The sequence below is a fragment of the Loxodonta africana genome, chromosome 18 (genome assembly GCF_030014295.1).
Source record: "Loxodonta africana isolate mLoxAfr1 chromosome 18, mLoxAfr1.hap2, whole genome shotgun sequence".
In the NCBI taxonomy this organism is placed as follows: Eukaryota; Metazoa; Chordata; class Mammalia; order Proboscidea; family Elephantidae; genus Loxodonta; species Loxodonta africana.
The window spans coordinates 70,027,883-70,054,550 of record NC_087359.1 but is presented as its reverse complement, the minus strand read 5'-3'; the positions used below and the strand labels follow the sequence as shown (position 1 = coordinate 70,054,550).

General features: G+C 56.4%; 5 protein-coding genes across 5 annotated transcripts; all 5 read right to left on the bottom strand.

The window, feature by feature from the left end:
- Nucleotides 1–171: 171 nt before the first annotated feature.
- TMEM102 (transmembrane protein 102) lies at nucleotides 172–2,362 on the bottom strand. Its single transcript, XM_064271719.1, has 2 exons — nucleotides 1,606–2,362; nucleotides 172–1,504 (listed from the first exon to the last, which is right to left on the bottom strand). The coding sequence occupies exons 1-2, from the start codon at nucleotides 1,817–1,819 to the stop codon at nucleotides 186–188; spliced, it is 1,533 nt and encodes a 510-aa protein (XP_064127789.1). The 5' UTR covers nucleotides 1,820–2,362; the 3' UTR covers nucleotides 172–185.
- On the bottom strand, nucleotides 2,271–8,215 carry SPEM3 (SPEM family member 3). The gene is given in 5 exon segments (XM_064270356.1): nucleotides 2,271–2,425; nucleotides 4,542–4,569; nucleotides 4,571–7,788; nucleotides 7,901–7,958; nucleotides 8,078–8,215. Coding segments are annotated over 5 exon segments (3,597 nt in total).
- A 762-nt stretch (nucleotides 8,216–8,977) lies between these two features.
- On the bottom strand, nucleotides 8,978–11,513 carry SPEM2 (SPEM family member 2). Its single transcript, XM_003416895.3, has 3 exons — nucleotides 10,643–11,513; nucleotides 10,429–10,486; nucleotides 8,978–10,307 (listed from the first exon to the last, which is right to left on the bottom strand). Exons 1-3 carry the CDS (start codon nucleotides 10,778–10,780, stop codon nucleotides 9,022–9,024), a joined length of 1,482 nt encoding a protein of 493 aa, XP_003416943.1. The 5' UTR covers nucleotides 10,781–11,513; the 3' UTR covers nucleotides 8,978–9,021.
- A 976-nt stretch (nucleotides 11,514–12,489) lies between these two features.
- Nucleotides 12,490–14,376, bottom strand: SPEM1 (spermatid maturation 1). Its single transcript, XM_003416894.3, has 3 exons — nucleotides 13,787–14,376; nucleotides 13,632–13,689; nucleotides 12,490–13,460 (listed from the first exon to the last, which is right to left on the bottom strand). Exons 1-3 carry the CDS (start codon nucleotides 13,928–13,930, stop codon nucleotides 12,739–12,741), a joined length of 924 nt encoding a protein of 307 aa, XP_003416942.1. The 5' UTR covers nucleotides 13,931–14,376; the 3' UTR covers nucleotides 12,490–12,738.
- A 32-nt stretch (nucleotides 14,377–14,408) lies between these two features.
- On the bottom strand, nucleotides 14,409–25,934 carry NLGN2 (neuroligin 2). Its single transcript, XM_010596572.3, has 7 exons — nucleotides 25,478–25,934; nucleotides 22,004–22,054; nucleotides 19,733–19,882; nucleotides 19,354–19,539; nucleotides 19,038–19,230; nucleotides 18,054–18,650; nucleotides 14,409–17,272 (listed from the first exon to the last, which is right to left on the bottom strand). The coding sequence occupies exons 1-7, from the start codon at nucleotides 25,932–25,934 to the stop codon at nucleotides 16,399–16,401; spliced, it is 2,508 nt and encodes an 835-aa protein (XP_010594874.2). The 3' UTR covers nucleotides 14,409–16,398.
- Nucleotides 25,935–26,668: the final 734 nt, after the last annotated feature.

Genomic DNA, 26,668 nt, shown 5'->3' with positions numbered 1-26,668 from the left:
ACAGATTCCGAGTGGACCATCTGGAATGGGATGACCGGGCTGGGGTTTGGGAGAAATCGACGAGGCCTTTTAGCACGGGGTCTTTGGGCACAGGGGACAGTTTGCCCCCAGGAGAGGCACGGCCAGTCATCTCCACATCCCGCTCCCCCAAAACAGCACTTTGCACGCGGGTAGGAGCACTGTCTTTAATGAGCCCCGCCCCCCACGCCGGCCAAACCGCCCCCTTTGCGAGCAGCCTTGGCTTCCTCTACCGCGACGCGCAGGGCCCGGGCAGGGTCTCCGCGGAGCCGGGTCAATGCCTCCAGCAGGGCGGCGGCGCTGTCCCCTGCACGGAGTTTCCGGCCGCTCAGAAAATAATGCGGCAGCGCTCCAGCCTCAAGCACACGGCCCAGCTCGTCTAGCAGCCCGAGGCAGCAGGCGCCCGCGTTCTCGGGCCTCGCCAGGTAGAGCGCGGGCAGCCGCTCGCACGCCCAGTAGAGCAATGTTCTTAGCATGTAGGGCGCCGCAGCTCGGGTACCCGCCACCAGCGGGCGCAGCAGAGCCTGGGCCGCGGCGTGCGCCTGCAGCAGCGGCTCCGGTATGCGCGCCTTGAGCGCCAGCTCCTGGCGGGCGAAGCAGAGCTGCCACCCGGAGGCGCCCGGCCGCTCAGTGCCGCCTCCGGGCACCAGGTAGAAGGAGGCCGACTCGGGGGCCAGTGGGCCCGCCCATGAGTGTCTCCGAGCCCCTTCAGGCCAGCCGGCCACGGACACCACTGGAATCAGGTCGAAGAGCAGAAGACGGCGCGGGGGCCCTGGCGTGGCCAGGAGGACCGTGGTGAACCCCCCGTGGCGGGCTGCGTGCACAAGGCGCGGGGCACCCGGGACCGGGATGAGGGCCTCAGCTACCGCGGCCAGCGAAGCAAAGAACCAGGCGGCCACTTGGGCAGGACACAATGTGGGCCACACCTCCCGCGCCTCAGACGGCTTCGGGACCCGGCCTGGGACAGCCGGCTTGGTGACGTCACCACTCAGTGTCTTCAAGGGTGCGGGAGAACCAAGATCCGTGACGTCACGACGAGGCGACTCGGGCCCTGAAACGTCACTAGGTGATTTTTCCAAAGACACCTGCGGCTCAGGCTCAGTGACGTAACCATACAGCTGGTCCGCGAAGCTTGGCTGGTCCTTAGGACTTTCTTCGTTCTCGTTTCGGTGGATCGAATCACATCCTCCTGGGACCGGGGGCCCCAGGCAATCCTTCCACTCCTCCCGGACCGAGGCTCCGCGCACCAGCTCTGGAAGGTGGAGCCATGCGTAACAGGATTCCAGGTCCAGTTGCAGCTCCGGCCCAGTGGCGTCTAGCGAAAACACTGGCACCAGGAGCGTGAAGCCTGCGTCGTAGTGAGGTCCCCGGGCGTAGGGACCCAGGGGTGCAGACCCCAGGTCCAGGGAACCCTCGCGAATCCCGCCGCGAAGCAGCAAGAGTTCTGCCTGGGGAGGAAAGCGGGGGTCCCGGCGGTGAATGAGACCTAAGGGAAGAGAAGGGTTCGTGCGGGTGTGGCCCAAAGCGGGGCGAGGGCGTGGTGTGGCTAAGAGTTGCGAGTTCTCGAAAGCAAGGGGGGTTACTTACTGAGTAAAGAGAAGACAAAGTCCTTGGCCTGGAGGAGGTCCGGCCCCGGCTTGGGCCCGTTACTCCAGCTCTCCTGCACGCCCAGCTCCTGGATTAACTGGGTCAGTTCCTGAAGTTGCGCTCCAGAGCAGAAGTCTATGTCCGTGAGCGGCCGGGCTGGGGCCGGGGGTGGCGGGCCCCACCAGGGGGCACCCCCCCAGACAGCGGAAGCCATGTGGCTCTATCGATTTTGACTAGGCAAAACACGGACAGGGGGCTGCCGAGACGGCCGAAAAATCGCCCTCGATCCCCCTCTTTCCTAGGCCAAGCGACTGCCCCAGACAGTCCACAACTGGGTCTGCAGATGAGGGGCTCTGAATTTAGTCTTCAAAAGGAACAAATAAATACCTCTCAGTCTTTGCCCTTTTCTCTCATGCAGGTCCCAGGCCCCAAGGACTGGCTCATCTGACTCAGCAGGTGAAAAGTAGCTGTTGTCTCCCTCCTACGGGGGTGGGGGTGTGCAATAGCCAGTCTCTGCCGCCGCCCGGCGACTCCCTTTGCCTACCTCCTCTCACCTCTTTTCGGAAGAGGTTTATGGTCTGCCTCTTAGGGGTGGCTGCAAGGGTGCAAGAGAATGGATAGAGCGATTCAACAGGTAACTTCCTCTTGCCCACCTGGCCACGCCCCTAAATTATGACCACGCCCCTCTCTGTGAGAACTTCGTCATTCCTTTCGCCCTCTTGAGTTCTCGGGCTGTCCTGGGAGTTGTAGTTTGTCTCCGGAGCTACCAGGGCGTTGGAGGCCACGCCTCCAGACTCTTGCCTGTTCTGCGCAGCAGTGCCTGATGGAAGTCGTAGTTTCTACGGAGATAGACTGTTCTGGGTCTTTACAAACCTAGGTCAGCCCCACCCAAGCATCCTTTGGGGTTGGGGCAGAGGGCTTATAGGTGGAGCTGAATAGCAAGCAATAATGGGAGATGCACCCTAGGGCCTGGGGAGAAATAGAGACCCTTGGGCCATGCATGTGACTGGAGGAGTGCTGGTCATTTAGGTCTGGAAAGGCTTAACTCCCTCATTTCGGAGTTGAGAAAACTGCAGCCTAGAAAGTTTGCCCATGACTTGTCCAACGTCACAGAGCTGAACCAGGAAGGCGTTGGAAAAGGGCTCCCTGGTTAGGTGAACGGGCCCTTCCTGGGATCAGTGATGGTAGTATTAAGCAGAAATACCAGGAAGTGACTCAGGAATACATGCCTGATCCAGGAAAGAGATACATATCAGTGAGCAGTGACCTCCACGCAGGTATGCACGAGAGATGGCAAAGAGAACGACAATCAGGTCCAGAGGGAACTCCTAGCTAGGCTGGGCCAAGGCAGTGCAAGATTATCAAGGGCGGGAAATTGCTTTCAGTAATTTATGCTGTTAGGGACCAGGATACATTTTAAATCTAGGGTGGGGCCTGGAGCCAGGATAATAGAACAGAAAGATAGGAAACCAGGGACAGGCTTGCAGATCAGGTCAATTCAGTGCTGGGCCAGGACTGCATACATTCCCTCTGCCAAGGAATTGTCTCCAGAGTGTATAGGCCTAAGTCTATGGGCCACACAATTAAGCAGGGACTCCTAGAAAAATTAGAGGCCTGTAAAGGGGGAGCTCTCAGAATCCAGGGCTCAATCTGGGGATCCCAGGCCTCGTGAAAGGAGCTCTCAGCAACCAGGACCAGGGCCCCTGGAGTACCAAGAGCCACAAGACAGCCCAGAATTGGGGAGGCAGGTTTCCATACTTCTGGTGTGGGAGACCTTGGATGATGTAAATAATTAAGCACTTGACTGCTAACCAAAAGATTGGTGGTTCAAACCCACTCAGAGGCACCTTGGAAGGCCTAGCAATCTGCTTCCAAAAGGTCACAATTTTGCTCTGACACAGATGGGGTTGCCATGAGTCAGAATCAACTCAGTGGCAACTTTTGTTTTTTTGGCTGTGACCCAAGAGGCCAGGTCAAGAAAAACTGGTTCTTTTCCCTGGTCTGGGGTAACCAGGCATCAGGCATCTCTACACTTTAACTCCTCCCAAGAGGGTGGAGCTCTGAGCTACCTTAAGAGGAACTAAGTTCTCTAAGCTCTGGAGGAGTTTTAAGGTTTTTTTTCTTTTTTTTTTTAGGGGTGGATGGGAAACCCTGGTGGCATAGTGGTTGAGAGCTACAGCTGCTAGCCAAAAGGTCAGCAGTTCAAATCCAGCAGGCACTCCTTGGAAACCCTATGGAGCAGTTCTATTCTGTCCTATTAGGTTGTTATGAGTCGGAATTGACTCACCGGCAAGGGGTTTGGGTTTTTGGTTTTTCAGGGGTGGATGGGAAACCCTGGTGGCGTAGTGGTTAAGTGCTACGGCTGCTAACCAAAGGGTCAGCAGTTCAAATCTGCCAGGTGCTCCTTGGAAACTCTATGGGGCAGTTCTACCCGTCCTATAGGGTCTCTATGAGTTGGAATTAACTCAACGGCAGTGAGTTTGGGTTTTTTTTTGAGGGGTGGATGGGAAGGGCAAGGAAAGTTTCTCTGTACCCTAAATCATTGCTGTCTGATAGGATTTTCTGTGATGATGGAAACATTCTAAATCTGCACCGTCCCATATAGTGGACACTAGCCACATGTGGCTGTTGAGGACTTGGAATGTAGATAATGTGACTGAGGAACAGAAATTAATTTTATGTATTTTTAATTTAAAATTTAATAGCCACATATGGCTAGTGGCTATTGGAGAATGCAGCTCTAGGGCCTTGAGGATAATGGATTTAGCTATGGAGGAAGAGCAGGGACAGGGATAGTTTCAGTCCTCTCCTCTGGGTGGTCAGTGTCAGGGCTGGGGCTGCGGTGGATGTCCTCAAACAACCACAGAACACTTTTCTCGCCTCTTTATTCCTGATGTATCTTTGTTCCTTGTTTGTCCAAGGTCTTCATTACGTACTGATATCCCCACTCCTTGGTGGTCTCCTGTGAGTTGCTGGGTGCCTCTTGGTGAAGGCGCCTGGGAGACAGAGCTTCACATTTGTCCCTGCCCACTCCTAACTGTCTCTGGCGGGCATCAAAGACCACATGCCCTGCCCGGTGGCCTGGTCCAGGGCAGTGGGGCTTCCAGTTGATTTTGAGAGGCATAGACATTTGGCGATAGTTCTGGCAGGCTGGAGGAACTGTATCCATAGGGCGGTATACCAAATCTTGGCTGCCTGCCCGCCGGGAGGATGGCTGCAGATCAATTAATACAGGTACCTCTGAGAAGGTTTGTAGATCGCTGCAGATCCCCTGAGGCTTGGAAGAACTGGAGTTCTGATTGAGTGGGATGGGAGTCCCAGGTATGTGCTGCTCGGTCTCATCCCTCTGGGGAGACTCCTCAGACACACATGACTTCATCACGGATGGTGTTGACTTGGGGGTCTGAAGAGGGCCTAAGACTGGGACAGAGTCAGTACCTAGAGCAAGGCCTGAGCTCTTTTGGAGACCAGGATCTTGGCTAAGGCATGAGTCCTTGTGGGGGCCAGATTTCTGAGTAAGACCAGGACTCTTGGGAGGGCCAGAGCCTTGGGTAAGGGCTGCACCTTTATGGGGTCCAGGATTTTGATTAATTCCTGTGCACTTGTGGAGGTTAGGGCCTTGGGTATGTTCTAGGCTCCTACAAACTCTAATATCTTGAGTAAGGCCAGATTTCTTTTTTACTTCAGTAGCTTGGGTAAGACCTGGACTCTTGTGGAGGTTGGAATCTTGAGTAAGACCTGGGCTCTTGTGTACTCCAGAATCTTGGGTAAGGCCTAGATTCTTATAGTCTCCTGAGTCTTGGGTAAGGCTTGAGCCTTTAGGAAGGCTGGAGGTTTGGACAAGGCCTAAGTTCTTGTGGAGACCAGGTTCCTGGGTTAGGGCTGGACTCCTGCAGACTTCTGAATCTTGGGCAATGCCTGAACTCTTGTAGCCTCCAGAATCTTGGGAAGGGCCTGGGCTTTTCTGGAGGCCAGCTGCTTGGGGGAGGCCTTGACTTTTGTCAACTATGGTCTCTTGGTTTAGGTTTAGTTTCCTATAGACCCCAGAGTCTTGTATAAAGCCTGAGGTCCTCTGAAAGCCAGAATTTTGGGTAAATAGTGTGCTCTTATGGAGGTCAGAGGGTTGACTGACACATGGGCTCCTAAAGATACCAGCATCTTGTGTAGGGCTCTTTTGGGGGCCAGAATCTTTGATAATGCCTGGACTCTTGTGATGGCCAGAGTCTTGAGAAGAAATTGGGATCTTATAGAGATCAGGATGCGTATGGAGGCCTGGATCTTGGGTAAGGCCGTGGTTCTTGAGGAGGCCTGGATCTTGGGTAAGGCCTGAGTTCTTGTGGAGGCCTGGATCTTGGGTAAGCCCTGGGTCTTTTGAAGGACATGGACTTCTTTGGAGGCCGGGGTCTTGGATAAGGCCTTGACTCTTGTGAGGTTCAGAGGATTGGAGTTGGATCAGGGATTGGGAAATGCTGAACTGGGGAGAGATGAGGAATGGGGAAGGGGGGATGGACTGAGGAGACTTGGAGGTTGGGAGAGAGGTAGGGGTTTGTATTGAGGTCAAGGGTTTCTGATGGCTGGTGGATTCAGGAAGGACAAAGCATCTGGGAGGAACAAGAGGCAGGGAAAGAGTATATGGTGGAGGAATGGTGTTCAATGAGCCCTGGGCAGTGGTTGGAGAATGAAAACAAGGTTGAGAAGGTGCAGCTTCCTGGGAGTAGACCAGGAACTTGGGGTAGACTGGAGCCTGGGAGTCTGTGCTCTTCCTCCCAGAACTGCAGGGATGAAAGCTGCAGTAAGGGAAGGTCTTGGGCTGGACAAACTTGTCTTTACCATCATCTGGGACCTTCCACTGCACATCCCCCAACTCCAAGTAGCCCAGCACAGAGCCTGTAGGGGGCGTGGCACCATCCCTACCATGTTGCTTCGTTTGCTCAGATGTACCAGAGCTCACCAGGCCCTGCCCATCTTGGGGCCTGGAGAGGGTACCCAAGTCCTTTCTAGAATACTCAGAGTTCTTGGGACTGTGCACATGGAAGAAGTCCTGCTTTACCCTGCGGGCATCGTAGACCACGTGTCCAGTGGAAAGGCCATGGCTGAAGGCAGCCAGGTTAGAGGGAATAGGGGTTAGAATGTGGGTAGGGGTGGGCTCAGGGACAGGAGCAGGAGTACTGGCAGGGACAGGGGCGGTAGCCAGGGCCATGACCAGTGATGAGGCAGGGGTTGGGGCAGGGGCTGGGGTAGGGGCTGGGGTAGGAGTACTAGTTGGGGTAGAAATTGTGGAAGGAACTGGGGCAGAAGTTGAGGCAGGTGCTGGGGAATGGTCATGGGTATGGTTTAGATGAATATGGGCCAGGGTATAGGTTGAGTCATGGGTTGAGGTGTGCCCAGGAGCGTGGACCTGGGAGTGGGTCTGAGCATGGACCAGGGTGTGGGTTGGGTCATGGACTGAGGTGTGCTCAGGGATGTCGGCCTGGAAGTGGGTCCTGGCCCGGGCAGGGGTGTGGTCTGGGGCATAGACTGATGTGTGCTCAGGAGTGGGGGCCTGGGAGTGGGCCCGGTTGTGAGTTGAGGTGTGTTCAGGGGATTGGGCCTGAGAGTGAACCTGGGCCTGGGCTGAGGTGTGGGCTGGGGTGTGAGCTGGGGTGTGCTTGGGGGCCTGGACTGGGGTGTTCTCAGGGGCCTGGACTGAGTTGTGCTCAGGGGCCTGGGCTGGGGACTGGGCTGGGGACTGGGACAACAACTGGGCTGGAGTTTTAATATTGCTCTCTTGGGGCAAGCACAGTGAAACCATGTCCAACTTGCTCATCTTTGGTTTGTGAGCCTTGAAGTTGGCCAAAGGGGCATTGAACTGGGAAGAAGTCTCTGGCCTGGAGAAAAACGAGGCTTGGGCCTTTAAAGCTGTGACCTGAGGGGCCTCCCCAGCTCCCATCATTCCCTCCTTCCACAGTCCCCGTGGAGGCTCTGTGGGAGCTACTGTGTGTCCACACTGAGGCGGCATCCAACAGCACTTAGAAGTCTTCTCATCATTCGTGTCTGGTATCCAGGAGTCAAGGTGATTAGAGTGCCCAAGCAGGAAGCTGGGGCGATGATGAAAGCGAGAAGAGACTCTTGAGCACAGGTTTTTGGGGTTCACGGAGTAGCGCATACACACAGGATGGCTGCCTATAGTGCTGGGTTGCTTGTCTGCAGGGAGAAGTGGGATTGGACAAAGCCTGGGTCCCTGAGGGGCTGAGAACAGGGACAGGGACAGGGGAAAGAGACATGGCCCACATCCCACATGCCTAGGCTCACTCACCTTTGGGGAAAAAATGATGGAAAAGAATTCGCAAGGAGCTCTTCAGATGCCTCCAGAGCTGAGGGAAGCAGGAGAGAGGAGAGTCCGGAAGTCTGGCCACATCCCAGCAGCCTTCCCACCTTAGCCCCTGTGAGACTCCAGGGTCCCTTCACCCTGCTGCCCAGACCCCGCTCTGACCAGAGTCACCACGTTGATCCCCACGTTGAGTAAGATGAAGCTGCCTAGAAGCAGAAGAATCGAATCTCCTAAGTCCTGGCACTTCCTGGGGTTGGTGCCAGAACACACTTGGGCTCCATGGTGGGCTTGCTCACCCATGGCCCAGGGTCCCAGGACTGCCTGGGCCCCCTGGCCACCCCACACGTACTAGGAGCCAGACTCCTCTGATGGGGGAGGGGGAGAAGGGGTGGGTCACAATAGGGTGGGTAGTGGGGTCACAATGAGAGAGGGGAGGGGAGTGGAAGGCCCAGGCTGGAGTTCCCTAGTAACTGGGCTTGGGCAACCTGAGGCTGGAAGGTCAGACAAGGCCTGGTGCCCAGCACATCTCCGCTTTCCTCCTCCGTCATTTCCTCACTGCCCACTGATTCCCTCATTCATACAGCCACTCATTCTGTCATTCCAGCAGTTTTAGCTAAGAATTCTGAGCCCCCTTGTCCACTCCTGAAATTGGCAAGACCTTGGCCTTGGAGCCCTGGGGTAGGCCTGACTGGGATCCAGAGCTGTGCCACCTACCTGCCCTATACTGGGCCTGCATTTGCCCAGACTGGAACCCCCAGGGCTGGAATCTGGCCTCAGCTTCTTGTGTGGGGCTGAGCCTCTGAGTCCTTTGAGGACAGGGAGAGCTGGGACAGATGGGATGAGTGCCCAGAGACCAGTGGTTTGGAGTCTGCAGCTGTAAGATCTTTAGTGCGTACTGGCCCCAGAAGGGGCCTGTTGGTAGGACCATGGCCATTAAGCCAAGGGAATCCTCACACCAATAAGAGGACATTAGCTTCTTATTTTAGGAAGCCAAGGGCAGAAGGGACGGCACTTCCAAGCCACAGACCACTACAGTGCATCCTGGACTCTGTTTCTGTTTATTCCTCTCTGCATGCTCTGCCCTGCCATCCACACTTGTCTGCTGGTCAGCTAAGTTTCCCAGCCCGGCTCCTGTACAGAGAAGGCCTTGAGACTGACGTGGAAGGTGGCGGCAAAGAGGTGGCCCGCGCTCGGTTCTCCTGCACTTGCCGCTTCAGCTCCAGGCTGTCGTACACCTGGTAGTTGGCATTGCCCCCTGGGTTCCGGCTGAGTGGGATGAAGGTGGTTGGAGGTGGGGTGGGCTCAGCAGCCTGGACCACAGGCAGGGGCTGTGAGGAGTGGTGAAGTGAGGCTGGGCCAGGAGCTGAACCACGCTGGCATGAGGCTTCTCCCAACACAGTGAGGGAGGTGGAGGTGGTCAGAAGATGCCGAGTGGGCAGAGCCTCACCCCATTCAGCTGCCCGGCGGCGAACCTCGTGGGGATCCCGTGAGTTATAAATCAAGTGTGCTGTGGATGGGTGGGGGCTGCGGTTGGGCTGGCTGTAAGCATGGCTAGGGAGGCCCTGCCGGTGGGACTGTGGGGAGTAGCGATCTCGGTAGCCCTGGGCCTCCGGTCGGGTGGGACTCCGTGGCATCAGGGCAGGTGGGGGCTCAGAGCCCTCTGTGCCACGCCGCCGCTGCTCCCAGGAGTCATACAGCAGGCGGCCCCGAGAGGGGTGTGGGCTGTGCCCCCCAGGGACCCAGGAGGGGTTAGGGGGCAGCCGTCGGGCAGGTTGTAGAGATGGGGTCCAGTGTTCAGCTTCCACGTTGCCCCAAATGTGGGATTGTGAGCAGTGGGGCCCATACGACTGCATCCTCAGCTCGGACTTGGCCTCCACACGCTTGGGCATGCGGCGAAGTTCGGGGGACATGTAGAGAGAGGGTGGTGGCAGGCTGGCCAGAATGCCACCTTGGCGGCCCCACAGCCCCAGGTTGGAGGGCAGGCCCAGCCTCGGATAGAGTCCTCCCCAGCCCCCATGTGGGTACTTGGGTTGTGGAAAGGACAGGCCATCCTCATCCTCCAGGTAGGAGTCCTGGTCCTCCCGATCCAAGGAAGGCATTGGCCGCAGGTGTGACATCTTGTGGCTGCCGCGTAGGCCACGGAAGACAGGGCAGCCATGGCGGAATTGTCTGTGGTTCTTTGGCCTCTGCTGGTGGCTGAAGGGGTGACGGCGGCGGTGGTTGCGGTGGCGGCGAGAGTTGCAGTTGCGGAGACGGTAGGAAGAAGAGGAGTAGCATGTGGACTGGGCCATTTTCACTTCAACAGGGTCCAGAGTGCAGTGGATGTGGATGTCCCTGGCTGGAGCCTGACATGGGTCTCTGGGGGAGTTTTGACAAGCCTGGAAAGCGTCATCTGGGGAAGGCAAGAGTCCATGAGGTCAGGGCAACTGTCAGAAGAGGTCAGGGTTAGGAGCAGTGGGGCCTGGGTTTCTAGAGATGTGGTTGGAGGTCCCCTCTCTAGCTGCCATACTTACTTTTCTGGTTAATCCAACAGATCATCTTGTCTAAGGCATTCTGGAACCTATGCCACATCTAGGGGTGGAGTGAGAGTGAAGGCCAGGCTCTCTACCCCCAGCCCCTGCCCCCCTCCCAGCCAAGACCGCTCCCGCAGGTGGAGGTGCAGGCTGCAGCTGGCTTTCACCCTCAGACTTCTTCACTCCTTAGCATTTGTCCCCAACCATCACTTACCACAGTGGCCATGTTGATCCCAATGTTGACAAGAATGATGAGGCCCAGCAGCAGGAGTAGGAAGTCCTCAGTATCCTGGGGACTTTCTTGGTATTGATTGCAGCACCCCAGGGTATCATACCAGAGCTGGTCTTCCATGGTGGGGGGGCCCTAGGGCCACCTGGGCCGTGCCCCCCCCCCCCAGCCCTGGCCCACACTGCACTCATGCCAATACTTGGGCACCCCTACCAGCTGGTAGGGGAGCCAGGTCATAATGAGGCAAGTTGGAGGGAGTCACAATGCAGAGGTGGCAGCTCTTTTATCTACTCTGTTGGCCCCTTACATGGCCATCCACTTGGCATCCACCTGATTCCAGTCTGTTCCTCTGTCGCCATGAGGGCTTGCTTAACCCCACACCTGATCCTTGTTCTGAAAAGATGGTAGCTACAGTCATGAGACAGTCTTCGCAGAGGTTAAACCATGCACAGAGGATTTCTTTCATTTCATTCTTTTCAGACACGTGGCTGCTCCCCACCCCATGCCTACCCTGGGCCCAGTGGCTAGGGTGACTGGTTGGATGGGGGATAGCAAGAGTCAACTCTGGGGTCACCCCACTGTACCACTCTCTCCCTGCCCTGCCCATTTCCATGCCATAATCCTTCTAGCACTCATCCCTGCCCGCCCTCTTCCTGGCCAGGGATTGAAGTTCTATTTGTGGCCCTGAGCCCATTTGCCCCTCAACTTCAGAGCGAGAATGACTGAGGTTGCTGCCCCTGCCAGGGACCACCCACAACCATGATTTAGCTCCTTCCTAACCAGCTGATATCCTGCTGACACACGCTCTCCAAAAAGTGTTAGCTGCCACTGTAAGAAAATCATATGAAACTCACAAAGGACAGAATAGGTGTAATTCTTGATATGGCAAAAGGATTTTTGGATTTACACCAGGTTCATCACTGGGATCTGTGAAAGAGGTGCCCAGGTGCCTTGAGTCATTCTACACAATGACCCACTCACCAGAAACAGGATGAGGAAAGGACAGTGAGCACTATCCATCGAGCTTCCAAACACATAGTAGGTGCTCAATACATATCCACCTAATGGAATTACCTTACACTGATCAAGAATGTTAGTTGAATGTAAATCAACAGAGAAGCAGGGTGATTCACAAAAAGTCCGTCTGCCACATTCTAGAAATCTATCTGGTGTGTAAGGTGAGGTCTGACTCCTTCAGCCTTGGTCCACTCACAAGGATCCTTGTTTCTGTGCATGTGTGTGCACGCGCATGCACCCACACGTGTATATATATGATCCTGTCTAGGAGTGGGGCAGGGCCTTGGTCCCCTGCCATCTGGTGGGAGGGAATGTTTTGATAAGTTCACATGGAGAACTGAGGAAAGTGGGAGACTCTGGTGAACCAGGCCGGCAATGGGAATTGGAGCAGGGAGATGGAACATCTGAGGCCATAAACTTGACCCTTCATGTCTGTGTGACCACGAGCAAGTCACTTGACCTCTTTGAGTCTCAGTATCATTTGTGACATGGGGGTGTTAATCAAAGGAGTGAGGTCATACAGCCTGCGATATTACAGTAAGGCAGCCCTTGAGAGAGTCCCCTTTTTTTCATTCTCTGCTCTAAGCGGGCTCGAGGGTACAGGAGCTTCAGGTCTTGACTGGGGAACTGTGAGGTCCCACATATCTTCATTCGGCCATCCCTTCCCAAAGACACCAGGGCTGAAGAGGGAGTGAGCATGCCTGTCTCACCTGTGGCTGCAGCCTAAACTTGGACTCCGGCAGGGTCCAGACCTCTGAAGGGCTACAGTCATGGGAATGGGGGTCCCCCCGGAAGTGTAGGACTGGCTGGGTGTCTGGGCTAGGATCTGGAGGCTGCTCTAAAGAAAGCAGGGTAGAGCCTTGGAATCAGGAAGGGTCTGGGAAAGGGCTAAGGGCAGGGTCTGTCAAGGGCAAGAGGTTGATGAGGATCCTCGGGGCTCTCTAGGCCCTGTTGCCAGGGAGATGATTCCCTTAGCAACCAGAGCTTCTGGGTGCTGTGTGGGCCCTGGAACCCCCACATGCCAACACAAACCACCTCCTCTCTCTTTTTTATTCTTTTCCCAGTTACCTGCCCACCAGGGAACGGTAGACCCAGCCCTGACCTGTCCCTTCAGCAGTGCTGGACCCAGAGGGCAGGAGGTAACAGTGGGACAGGGCCTCCACCTCCCGTGTCAGCTCCCGCAGCCGCCGCCTCACATCACGGGCATCATAAGCCATGCGGCCTGAGGAGGGGCGCTGGGGGATGTTGGGTATTGCCGCTGGCCCCAGGACAGGCGGTGGGGCAGGTGAGCAGGGAGTAGCCTCCACCTCCTCCCCACTGTTCTTGTGGCTCAGGGTGTCAGGGCTGGGTGGTGGAGGGTTCACAGGGTACACATAGGCCTCTAGGCCCACCTCTGACTTGACCTCTGTTTTGAGGGGCCTTTCCTCTACCGTCTGCTGGAAGCGGATGGTCTGGGCAGGTGGCTCGACGGTGGCCTGGGCCCAGGGATTCCAGATTTCCTGGGTGGGTTGGAAGCTTTCCCAGTCCTCAGGGCAATCCCAGTTGTGGGAGCAGATTGCTGGGTGCTGAGGCAGGGGCTTCTCATAGTCAGTGTCAGGGGTCCAGTCAACTGGATGGTGGGCACGGTGCATCACAGCGTCTCGATGGCGATGGTGGCGAGTGGGTGGGGGGGTCACGGTCATTTTCACAGGGTCCATGGTGCATCGAAGGTGGACTGTAGGGGGGCTTTGCTTCCTCGAGGGGTGACTGGTGGTCTGTTTCCCAGATGAGGATGACTTAGGAGCTTCTGTGGATGGGGGAGAGGTGAGGGGCCTCTACAGGGATGGAGAGGCAGGGTAGAGGGAGGGACACTGCACAGCAGTGGTGTCAGAGGGAAGGGCATCAAGAGGCGAGCTTAGTGCTGGGGCTAATCAAAGGAGGACCTGGTTTCCTTCGCTCGAGCCCCATCCCTGCTTACCTTTCACACAAATAATATGGAACACTCGGCGTAAGAAGTAACGGAGTCTGCGCCAGAGCTGGGTGGGGGAGGACACAGTGACCCCAGGCATGCCCCGGCCGCCAGGCCTACCCCAGCTGTCCCACCAGCACCCTCCCGCCCAGCACCAGTCTGACCAGGGTCACCAGGTTGAGGCCAACGTTAATGCAGATGATCACCCCCAACAGCAACAGGATGGAGTTGCCCAGGTCCTGGCAGCTGTTGGTGTGGGGGTTGTGATAGGAGGCCCACCCGGGCCGTGGCCACTCAGCCATGGCCATGGGGGTCCCTAGGGCCACCTGGGCCCCTAGGCCCCCAGCCCACTGTGCCCACACTATGCACCAGCTTGCCTACCTTACTCCTGGGAGTAAGCGGGTCACAATGATGCTAAGGACCCTCCTCACAATGTGCCAAGGGGCTAGTCTGAGTCCTGGGCCCATGGCTGACCTTGGCAGAGGCGGAACCGCTCACCTCGAGACCAGCCCACAGGCCCTCTGACCTCTTTGACGTCAGCCCCTGTCAGCCTGACCCCTCCTCCACTATACCAGCCTCTGGCCTCTGCAGACAGGGGCCCTGCCCTAACTCCCCAAACAATCCCATCACCCCAGAACCTACTCCACCCTTCCCTGAGGCCTCGGAGCTGCTCACTGAAAAGGAAGGCTGGGGGCTTGGACCCCTCTCCTCATCTTGAGTCACTCCCCAAGGCTGTTTCTTCTGAGCCCCCACCCACCACCTCCTAACATCACAGTAGGCACAACCAACAGTTAAACTTTTATATTTACAATATTCTCTTCATCTTTTGCCAGGTTTAAAAATGTGTACAGAGCCGCGAAGGGTTGGGGTGGGGGATATGGGGCCGCCAGGGAATTGTTCTGGGGAGAGGGGCTGGGCATTGGAGTCCGTGGCTGAATCATGGGGTCCCCCAGCCCCCCTCCCATGCTCCAATTCTGAGGGCATCTGTCTACAGGGTTCAGGGCCCCGGTCCCCAGCATTTGGAGGGCATGACTGTTTGGGGAGGAGCTGGACCAGGCAGGGGAAGGGGTCAGAAAAGAACTAACTTTCCATGGGTGAAGGTGGGAGGGGCAGAGACAGTCAGGAGGCAAAATTCTGGGGAGTCAAGACCAAGGATTCTGGATTTGGGTGTCGGAGGAAGACAGCACCCACCCCCTACTCAAGTTTGGTAACGATGTCCCACAAATACCGGCAAACAAGGATTCTCTCCTCTTCCTGACATTGTTCTTTACCCCAGGGCTCAAGCCCTTCCTCCTCAGGCCCCCTCATCTGCCCAAGCGCCGCCGTCCCCCCTGCCCCTTCCATCTGTTCCTCAGCACAGCTGACCTCATTCTCTCCTCAACCTGTCCCATGAAATCTTTCTCCCCAGCTCTCCCCTCCACTGCTCCTTTCCTGGGGCCCTGGCGGATGAGGAAAGACGGGAGGAGGCCACCTGGGAGGAGAAGGCTGGTCTGAGATGGGAACAGACCCAAAGAGGGAAACAGAGATGGAAAATGGGGAACTGAGGCAGAGAGAGAGGGACATGCGACAAGAGAGACATAGGCTGGACTCTTTCAGCTGCCCCCACCATTTCCCCAGTCCCCGACCAGGACTGGGGAATCCTTGGCACATGGGGGGAAGGGTCTTCCCCCCTCAAACCCACCTCCCCAGTTTGGCACAGATGAGCAATGGTCTCAGGACTGAAGGAAAAGGCTGTTCTGACACTGGATGAGAGCTTTGGTCAAACATGCATGGCCTCTATGGGTGGCATGTGCCTCCCCCCAAACTCAGCACCTCTGGGGGAGTAAAGGGCAGGGCCTTCCCCTCTGGACTTGTACATCCCCCTCAGTTTCTGTAGTTGATCTGTTCCTGCCTGCTGTGTAGGGAGGAACTGAGGGCTGGGCCTGAGGCCTGGGGTGGGGGGTACAGGGAAGTTCTGGGGAGAAAAGAGCAGTCTGCATGGGAAAACACTCATCCACATGCAAGAACATGTGTCCATCAAGAGAAATGTGCCCTGGATCCCCGGGAAAGCAAGTTCCCAGGCAGCACAGGGAGACATGGGTCTGCTCCTCTCCCCCGGCAGGAAATCTATATCCGTCATCATGGTCCGTGGAAGTCTAGGGCCCTCCCCCCGGGAGAATGTGCTCTGTGTGGCTTGTGCCACAGGGGACAGAAATGCTTCCCTGGTGGCAGGGGTGAGGGGAGGGTGCCTGTGATTTCCTCGCTGCTTCCCAGCACCACCCTGTGTTGTCTGGTGGCCAAGGGTCACTGCACCTGTGAACACACCATTTCCAGGGTCTCCAGGGGGTGGGGAGGGGAAAGAGGTGGGAGAAGGCATGAGGGAACAGGATTCTGGGGTACAAACCCCTGCAGAAATTCTTTGAGGGGGCCAACATGTGTCTAGGGCGGCAAAAAAAACCTCACCCTTGCACATGGGAAAACACACCCCCTCATGAGAAAGCACACCTCCACGTGGGAAAATACTTCCACGTTTCCACACACCCAAGACTGGTGTCCCAATGGAGGGGAAAAACACCCCCCAATTGTCCAAAGGCCCAGGTCCAGAGAAGAGACGGGCTTCTCTGCATGAGAAAAACACACATCCCAGTGAGAAAACCCACGTCCATCTTAATGCTGTGCCACATGTGACGACTCCACACAAGAAAAGCTGTGGCCATGTCCTCCTCCCTACCTTTGGAGTGGCACTTCCCACCTGGGCCAGGGAGGGCTGGGGAGGACGGCCTCCCCAAGCTGCCCCCTATACCCGAGTGGTGGAGTGAGGGTGGGGTAAAGTGTTGTTGTGGCTGGTAGCGGTGGGGGGAGGTGGGGGGAAGGGCCCAAAAGGGTGAAGGGAGGGGGGCGGAGGAGGTGGGGGTGGCCCCAGCCCACTGGGCAGCAGGGTCAGGGCCCCGGGGGCCAAGAGAGGCACATCGTCCGGTGCCCGGCGCAGGGCCAGGGTATAGTCGGGTGGACAGGCCGGGCGCAGGGCCTCAGCAGGGTCTGCCCCGACGCCACCACCCCGCTTCAGCTGCAATGACACCAGCTCCTCCTCTGGTGGCAGCTCACGGCCGGCAGTGGGGAGCAGGGGGCCCCCCCCAGGGACGCCAGAGCCTGAGCCACCAGGTGGGCTGAGCCGCCTGCACCGCAGCTCCTGCCGCCGGTCCCGCTTATAGTATAGGGCAGCGAAGGCGAGGATGTTGAGGAAGAGGAGGGAGGCACCCACAGCCACGGTGACGCTGAGCTCCGTGGAGTAGTCCCGTGAGTCCCCAGGGAAGCGGTCGTAGGCCCTGGGGCCTGGCTCAGGCTCGGGCTCAGGTGGCAGGGTGGCGGGTGGTGGAGGCCGGCGGGTGCCTGGGGCGCCGGGGGGTGGGCGAGGCGGCCAGCGAGTGGCATAGGGAGGCAGACGCGTGGTGGTGGTGAAAAGCTCCGTGTGCAGGTTGTGCAAGTGGGGCACCAGCTCCAGCCAGAAGGCTACCTTATTGGCGCGGTAGTTGTCACGCACACGTGGCTTCAAGCCAATGTGCAGGTACTGCTTCTCCTTGCTGTTGAACTTGCTCCATACCACCTCCTCAAAGCGGTTGGGCTTGGTGTGGATGAACTTGGTGTCCTGGGGCACTGGCTGGTTGGGGTCGCTGTGGGCACAGGAAGGCAGGGAAAGGAGGAGTGAGGGCCAGGCTCAGATGGGGGTGGTGGGGCAGGCATGAGGAGGGATACAGACAGATGCAGAGAAACAGGGAGACAGGAAGACAGACAAAGAACAAGATGTAGAAACAGAGGCAGAGATGGAGAGGAGATATAGTCAGCCAGAGACAGGGACAGACAGACAGAGATGGATGCAAAGAGGGAAAGTGTTAGAGATGGTGACAGAGACAGGAAGAGAGAGATGAGACAGAGACAGGAAGAGAGGGATGAGACAGAGACAGGAAGAGAGAGACAAAGAGACAGAGAAAGTACCAGAGACAGCAAAAAGTAAACAGCTCAAAGTGGGCAGAGGGAAAGAAAGAAATCAGGAAATTTCAAGAGAGACAGAGACAGAAATAAAGAAACAGATAGTCAGACACAAACCCTTCCATATGCTTGGCCACAAAGACCTGAATGGCCAGACAGGGGGCAGAGGCACTGGGAAAGGAAAGAAGGTGGGTAGGTAAAGGAGGGAAGGAGAGGCAGGCACCAAGCAAAGCCACAGAGTGAGCCCACCCCAGAGAGAACAGGGACCTATCTGCATAATCTCCAACACTCAGCTCAGCGCCTGGCACAACACAGGTGTCCAGCAGGTGTCTGAGTTGAGGGAACAAGAAGGGAAGCCAAGAGCAAGTCCTTTAATGGAGGAAGGGATGGCCCTATGAGGAGGGAGGGTGTGCCTATGCCTGAAAGTCCCCCCACCCAGCCACACCCAACCCCTCGGGCCCTCACCCAGTCTTGGCGAAGTTGGTCCAGTAGGTCATGACCACAGCGCTGAGCATGACATCATTCTTGGAGAAGTTGCAGGGGAAGAGGTCAGTGGCGCCCACCATGGGCACACCAAAGACATAGGGCAGTTCGTCCCCGTGTGCTGCGTCTGCCCACTCGGGCCGCCCCTCAGCCTGGCAGTGGTGGTAAAAGGTGTAAAAGTAGACAGGGGACTGGTAGTCAGCGTGCAGCTTGGCGGTGGCCACCGCTGGTGCCACCCACTGATGGTCCGTAAAGAGAGCCAGCAGGGTCTTCCGCCGCATCTCGCCATTGTCCCGGTCGGCCCAATCTGTGTACATGAACTTGATGGTCTCTCGCAGCACATCCTTGCCCTCAGGGTAGCCATACAGGTTGTCCACAAAGTTGGAGACGGTGAAGTCGAAGGCGCTGGCCGACACGCCGTCCTCGCTCTCTGCAGAGTCCTCCACGAACTTGAGGCCCTCGCCCTGGTTGACACCGATGAGCATGTCGTAGTTGAGGAATTCTCCCTGCTGCATGAGGATCTCGGGGTCATCTGGGACAACGTCACCATCCACCACAGGCCCGAAGGCAATGTGGTAGCTAGGGAGAAGGGGTCAGGGTCTCATCACCTGCTCTCTGGCCTCCCCCCCAGCCCACAGCCTGCTGAGCCCACAGCCTGCTGAGCCCACAGGCAGGCTCCTCCCCTGCCTGGGAGACCCTTTTTGATGCTTGAGAAACATCTATGCGTGCTTCAGGACACTTGGCCTCTCTGGGAAGTCTTCCCAGAGCCCTTCATGGCACCTTGTGCACACTTGCCGTTTCAGCACTTCCACTTAGGGAAGGTTTCCAAGAGGCGGGGGCACTAGACGGGGCTGAAGCCCACCTCTCCTTGCCAAATGGAATGTCTGTGAGCACCTCTCACCTCAACCTCCTCAAAACCAGCAAGGAGAGTGGTGGTCTGGACTCAGCCCTTTCCCACCCCCGTACCGGGCAGGCTGCACATCCTGGTCCACTAGTTCTCGGGAAGGCTTCCGGCGCAGACACTCCACAGCTTCGGCACTGTCCTCGCGGTCACAGCCCACCTTGGCCGCCAGCAGCCGCGTGTACTTGAGCGGCTGGTAGTTGACGGACCAGCTGGAGATGGCGGTGCCACTCTGGGCGATGGCCTTCTGGAACAGTCCTGTCAGGACAGGGAGGCCTCAGGCTGGGTTGTAAATGTCAGCCAGAACAAGGCAGGGGGCCTGGTAGGGTCAGGGGTGGGGGAAGGGGAAAGGGAGGGACAGGCTGGGGAGGTTGCTGGTACCTTCCGAATGGTGGGAGAGGATCAGAAGGTTGACACAGGAGGCTCCCGCCCCGGACCCAAAGATGGTGATGCGCTCAGGGTCACCCCCAAAGTGGGCAATGTTTTCACTGAGCCAGCGCAGCGCCTGGATCTGGTCCAGCAGCCCATAGTTGCCTTTTGCTGCCTGGTCCCCAGTGCTGAGAAAACCTGCAAGTAGAGGAAGCACGGGGGATTCCTGGGGGTGTCACAGCACCCTTCCTCCCTTTCTGGGCAGCTCAGTCCAGCCCAGGAGCCCTTCTGCAGGCTATGATTAAAGGAATCCTGCCCACGGGGCCAGACCCCACCCACCCAGCCTGCTTCCCCAGGTTCCGCCCCCCTAGAGTGGGCTGCCCACCCTCACCGAGCACCCCAAGCCTGTAGTTGAGCGTGGCTACGATGACGTTGCCATAGGCGGCCAGGACGGAGCCATCAAACATGTTCCCAGTGCCCTCCATGTAGGAGCCGCCATGCAGGAACAGCATCACAGGCTTCTTCCCTGAGTCCCGGATATCTGTGTGGGGAGGGGGCGGGCGGGCGAGTGGGCCAGGAGGTGAGGGACAGGGACACAGTCAGACCAGAAGCAGCACTGCCCTGCTCCCAGGCCTGCAAGGTGCAGCTGGAAGCTCAGGAAACATGTCACTCCCGTCCCTGGGGGGCAAGACCGGATTCCTCTCCCTCCCTCTCCAGCTAGCCCCAGCAGAAGTTCCCTCCCCACCCCATGCCAGCCTGCTTAGCGCTTCTCCAAATGCGGGACAGAACTTGAAAGAAGCCCAACAGAAGCAAGGGGTGGGGTGTGGCCCTCCTCAGGGCATCTGCTGGGACCAGGGAACCCCCTCCTCACACAGACACATAGCAAATCTCCCTCCTGCTCTGAGGAAGAGCAAGCTCTCAAGGCTGGAACTACAGCTGGAGGTGCTGGAGGCTCCTGGTGTTTCCTCAGGACTCAGGCCTTGGGCCTCAGCTCCATGTGGAGCCCTAGTATGTGGGTGAGGGGGTGCCAGGCGTTACGATCCCTGGGGGCTTGGTCTCCTCCCCGCCCTAATTCCTTTCTAGGTCGCCTCCCCAGTTACCATGGCAACCCCCAGCCTAATTAATGTGGCAGGAGGAGGCAGGGTGGGAAAGAGTTTGCTTAATGAAGCCAGGGTGCAGCTCTGTAGTCTCAGACCCCCACAGACTGGCCTGAGCCCTGGGTTCTGCCCTGGTTCCCTCTCTTGCTATTCCCAAAAGAACCCCATAATCACTGCCACATGTAGTAGGCACTTGAGGGACTCTGAACAGGTCTGAGGGGCAACTAATTCAGAAGAGGGTAGGCGTCCGAAAGGGTCTTCAAGGCTATAAAACCTGCCCTGCAGCTCCCCCATGATTCAGCCACAGTGCCCAGGGTGGGGTCACCTCTGACCCAATGGGCTTTTCTCTTCCTAGACACCTGCAATCTGACTATCTTGTCCTCAGCAAACAAGAGCCATACCTGGGCGTCCACAGCTGGTCCCCCAGCATCTCTGCCCACCTCCCTCAACCTGCTAGAAACTTTTTTCCTGCCAGGTTAACTAACTAGCAGGTCACTAAAACACTCCCCTCAACCTTTCACAGACACTTCTGGCCTCCTATCTTGTATGACCTTCTCTGTCACCTCCCTCTTCCTGACTTCTTTGGCCACAGCACCTAGGTGGGCAGTGCCCTCTGTGTCCTCCCCCAATCCTGCTTCTTCCTTTTGTTCCTGAACCTCGGGTGTCCTTCCAGGAGCTTCAGGTTGAAAGCTCCTTCCCTCCAAGGTCCTGTCCTAAATGTCCTTTCTTGCCCCTTTTCCCCACCCGGCACCTCCAGGCACCTCCACCAGGGCTCCCAGTGTGGGGGAAGGGGAGTCAGAAGGGGAAGGAGCAGGAAGAGGGGCTGGGGCAACAAGAATTCAAAACCAACAACAAAAAACAGGATCAAGAAAGAAGAAAGAAAGAAAAAAACAACAACCAAAAAGCAAGAAGCTCTCGGGGCAGATTCAACAAGAAAAGAAAAAACAAAAAAATCCATTTTGGAAAAAAGAAAAAAAGAAAAAAGTTCTTTGCATTTTTTCAAAATTTCGTGGTGAAACTTCAAGATATTGGGCCCTGCTTTCAAAAATTTCCAAATTCTTTAATTTGCGCCAAATGTTTGCACTTTCTGCATCTGACAGGCTTTTGGAAATTGCAGCAGGTTTCTGATATTTCAATTGTGTCTTCGATTTGCCATACTCTAAAAATTTTTTTTTCAAATTTTGTTTTGCTTCAAATTAAAATTGTTTTTCAAATATCACATTTCCCAAGTTTCAAAATATCCCAAATTTCTTTCAAACGCTAAATATTTTATATAAATCTTTTTTTTCCCCTGATATTCCAATTTCTTTTCTTTTTTCATCACGTTTAGCCTTTTTTTTTTTTTTTGCAGGTTTTCTAGTGGGTCCCAACATGGTTCAATTTTGTATGAAGTTTTCAGAATTCTTTTTTCCAATTGTTAAAAATTTTTCTTTTCTTTTCTTTTTCGTTTTTAGTTGGGAGAACGACTGAGGGGCCTTGAGGGCTGTGGGGACATTTAGTTCAGGGCGGGGCCGTGAGCTCCTCCTACAGCAACCACATGCAGCCGCGGGATTTTTTAAATCTACCTGTGTCTGGCGGATTGAGCGTCGCCTCGTCACGTTTTTTTGTGAGCGGACCTAAGACCGGGAACACAAAACAGAGAAAAAAGGACAATTTTGTGGGGAAAGATGGGAGTTGGGGGAGGTGGTGGATGGGGAGGGGAGGAGAGAAAGCAGAAAAGGGGAGGGTGGGGGCAGAAAAAATAAGCCAAAAAAAGCAAAATTTGTTTGCAAGAAAAAGAAACCAAGAAAAGAGAAAAACGTTTCTATAACCCAATTTTGTTCCCCTCCCCAGAAAAAGTCATGCCCCAAAGAAAAGGCTGGTTTGGGGGGGTGGGGTGCCTGAGTGGGCTGAGGCCTGTCTTAAGCCATAGTGATTTGGCTGGAAAGGATTTGGCTTGTCCATGTGTTTGCTAATTGCTGGAAACGAAAAGGTGTTAGAGGTAGGGGGAAGGGAGAGGGAGCCCAAAGTGAGATCAAGGCCAGCCCCATGCAGTCTCTCACATAGGCCCCCTTCAGGGCTGGCCAAGCCTGCCTGCTCCCCAGGCTGCAGAGAGGAGGGGCAATAGCAGAAAGGACTCTGCTTTGGACCGCTCTGGTGGGCGAGGGCAGAATGGGGCTGGGGGGCAGCCTGCCCCACTCCACATAGCCACTGGAAGCCCTCAGCTCCCCCCTGGAAGGCTATGGGTAGGTCAGCTAGGGCTGCATGCCCACCCACCCAGCCTCTCACCAGCTGCATTTCTCTTCTGTCCACACTCACAGGCCTGGCTTCTCACCCCATCTCCCCAAGGCGGGGTAAAGCAGGGAAAGGGGTCATCAGGTCTTGCCCTCCACTCCACCTCATCCCTCTGCACTCCCCCCAACCTCATCCTTTACCCAGGCCTGCTCTCCTCACCCCCAAACCATGAACTTCCCACTATGGGCACCACCCCTTCCCCACTCCATTCATGCTCTATTGCCAAACCCACCCTCACATTTGGGGTTCAGTCCTCAAATACGGAGTAAGAAACACAGTGCCTCAAGCCAGCCTGACACATAAGGTGCCAGGAAGGGCTGGGAGTTAGAAAGTGTGCCCACAGTCAGGAAAAGTCCCCAGATTGGGCCCAGAGATTGGCTCTGGGCTTTTTTCCAGATTGGGGGCACTTGGTCAGGGGATAGCTGGCACCCAGAGGCCTGAGGGGGTTCCCCCAGGCTGACGGGCTTCTCTTCAATGGCATAGGGAGGGGTGGATCAGCAAGGCCCAGGCCAGCCTCTGGAAACCTCCCAACTGGCAACCATGACCCCCTCAGAAACCCATTGGGAACAGGGCCTGTACTTTGCGAGCAGATGGGGATGGGAATGAAGTCAGCAGGGCACGCATGCACATGAGAGTGTTAAGTGTGTGTGCGTTTATTTGTGTGAGTATGTGCCTGAGTCAACCTCTTCCTCCCAGAGCTGGTGTGAAGATTCAGCGAGATCACCTGACTGTGTCAGGCCCTGAGTAGGTCTGTCACAAGCAATGGTTAAAAATACAGAAGGTGTGGGCATGTTACGGGGGTGGAGGGTGGACACTTTGTATGGAGGTGTTGGGGTGGGCAATCCATTAGTGGGAAGTGTTGAGTGGATATTTCACATTGGGGGTGATAAGTGATAGTCCACATGGGGGGATGTTGGGGTGACAGCCTAGTGAAGGTGTGGGAGAGTCCACAGTGGGGAGTGTTGAGATGGACAGTGTGGCGGTACTGGGGTTAATGATTCACAGGTGGGAGGACACTGGGCTAGGTGGTTCATGACAGGAGAGGGGAATGTGGAGTGGGTGGTTCTCAGGCAGAGGGCGTTGAGGTATTGGAGAAGATGCATGGAATGCGTTGGCACAAATGGTGTATGGGGGGTAAGGGTACTTGGAATTCAGATGGGATTGGAGTTGTTGGTGTTTCTATGCATTGTGTCTACGGGCTGTTAGAAGGCATAGTTTATATGGGGGGGGTAGTTCAGTGTTAGGGCGGATGGCTAGCATGAGGAATATAGGATGGGTGGTCCATATGGGAGGTCTTGGGATGGATGAGGGTGAGCTGAGGTGCGTGAGGTATTATGAGATTGGCATGACTAGAGTATTTGATCTGTGGATAGAGTGTATTGTCACCACCAGAGGCATGGTGCAGATAATCTCTAGGTAGGGCTTGGGGTGAGCAATCTCTGAGAAGCGTTGAGAATGTTGGGGACTATGGTGTGAGTGGAATGTTGGAGCATATGTTATTGGGACATAAGGTCTATGTGTGGGTATTATTAGAGTATATTAGCTATATCCAGAAGTACTGGGGAGCATAGATATGTGTGGGTGATGGGGTACACAATTTCAGAGAAATGTTGGAGTATGTGCTATGTGAAGATGTTGGGAATTGTGATATATGGGGTATTGAAGCACATGGTCAGTTTGTAGGTTTGTTTGATACGTGATCTGAGTGTTGAACAGCTGAGGTTCACAGTCTTTTGTGGGACTTGAGTATATGATATATGAGTGTTGAGTGTGTAGGGTATATATGTATAGGGGTTCCTGGGTACTAGGCCTGTGTGTGGAAGTGAACCATCCCTGTGGGTGTGCTGGGATGTTTTGGAGTGGTGACATTGGCAAGGTAACTGGGGTGCTTGTGAAGATAGTCTGTTGGGGTGGCTGGAGATCTGACCATGACCATCTATTGTAGAAAGCTGGAAGGTATTCTAATTAACTGTGGAGTGCTGAAGCTGGGCAGGTGGAGAGCTGTCCGGGGCAGTGTGCTGGGGGCTCTGTGCAGTCTTGTAGTAAGGTGGAGAATTCACCGACAAGAACAGCTGGCTTGAGAACTCCAGTGAAGGTGTTCTGCTGAGGATAGGTAGGCTGTGCTGTGAGTAGAGGGGCCCTTGGTGAGGAGCTTCCTGAACTTTCAGGGGTGCACAGGGGCCAGGGGATACAGCCTCATGGAAAAGAGGAGGGCGTGAGTACCACTGCCAAGGGCACTTGGCTCAGATGAGGTCTCCAGGGGAGATGCTATAGATCTCTATCCATGTTGGCCTGGAGAAAGAAGGAGTTCATATTGGCCTTGAGGTATAGATGCACCTAAAGTGAATATTCTGCCAGGAACAAGCCCAAGTCTGGGAGAGGGAGGTGGGCAGAGTTGGAGTGGGTGTCTGGGCAGGGAACTGATGCCTCCATCACCTGATCCTCTCAGTGGCCACAATGAGATTAAGTGGCTGGATCTGTGCGTGCCTCTTTTGGTAGTGGGGAAAGCCCGGTCTGCTGTCTGCTGCCCTTACCGTTGGCTCTCTCAGGCCACAAAGAACTTCCCGGGGTGGCTGTCTGTGGGTTAGTTCCTGGGTCTGCCTGGCAGGTACCCTTACCATCCTCCGAGGGCACGCTGAGGCTTCAGGGACACATTACCCGGCACTGCCGCCTCAGGCACAGGGGTCTTGCCAATGCCGGAAGGTCTGCATGTGCGTTTGTGGGCTGCGTCCATGGGGTGAACGGACTGGTGCTCGCGCCCTTACCGTCCTCAGTGGGCACGTAGAGGTTGAGGTACAGGCAGTCCTCGCTCTGGTTCTGCACGTAGGTGGCGGCCGCCTCCAAGTTGTCAGTGAACCACACAGGCAGCATGATTGCGGGCAGCGCCCCGTGCAGGTTCTGCGGGCAGGCGGGCGGCAGGGTGGTGGCGTTGCGCACGCCGGGCCACGAGGCGGGGGCCTCAGGCGGCTGGAAGCGGCGGGCGCCCAGGGGCGGAGTGGCGTAGGGCACGCCCAAGAACTGCACGACGGGGCCCAGGATCTCGTTGTTGAGCTCGCGCCGCACACCGCGCACTCTCCCGTAGGCAGTGTTCACCACTGGGAAGCGCTCCTCCCCGAGGCTGCCAAGGCCCAGGCTCGGGCCCACCGGGGCGGCGCTGCCAGGACCCCCTCCCCCCCGTTGAGCCCCCGCCAGCCCCACCAGACACAGCGCCAGGAGCCACATGCTGATCGGGGGACCCCCCTCCCTCCCCGGGACCCCCCCCCTCGGAGAGAGAGAGAAGGGGGGGGAGAGGGAGGGAGGCCCCCCTCGCCCCAGGAGGGAGGAGGGGGCGGGGGGAAAAGGGAGGAGGGGGATGGGGAGGGACCGGGGTTAGACTGGAACCAGAAGGGGTCTGTTTCTCTCCATGGAGGGGGCAAGGGGTGGGGAAGGGGGAGGAGGTGGGAGAAGGGAAAGGCAGGCCCGACCTGCGGGAGGCAGAGGAGGAGGGACAGGGCAGGGCGTGCAAAAGACAGACAGAAAAATAACAGAAGGGAGTTGGAAGGGAAGGGAGATCGGACGGGGCAGACAGAAAGGAACGGGGAAACAGAAGAGACAAGTGGTTAGTGACTTGGAATTCAGTCCAAGTTGCCCCGGCTTCTTCCACCCCCAGGCCCCTGGGACTTACCCCCCCACCCCCACACACACACCCTTTGCTCTCCCTGCTCTCGGAGGGACCCAGGTAGAAAAGTCAGAGAGACTGGAGGTGGGGTCAGGATGTGGTAAAGGTCCAGGGCAAAGCACGGCAGAAGGCAGGTCTGTTCCCCAGACCCAGCACAACCCCTTTCAGACCCTTTATCCCTCCCTTTTGGGTTCTCCTCTGGGACTCAGGAGTCCCAGTTCCCACCTCTCTGGGAGGGAATGAGATAGACAAGGAAGAGAAAATAAAAATACTAAGTCATTAATTAGCAGGAAGTGGC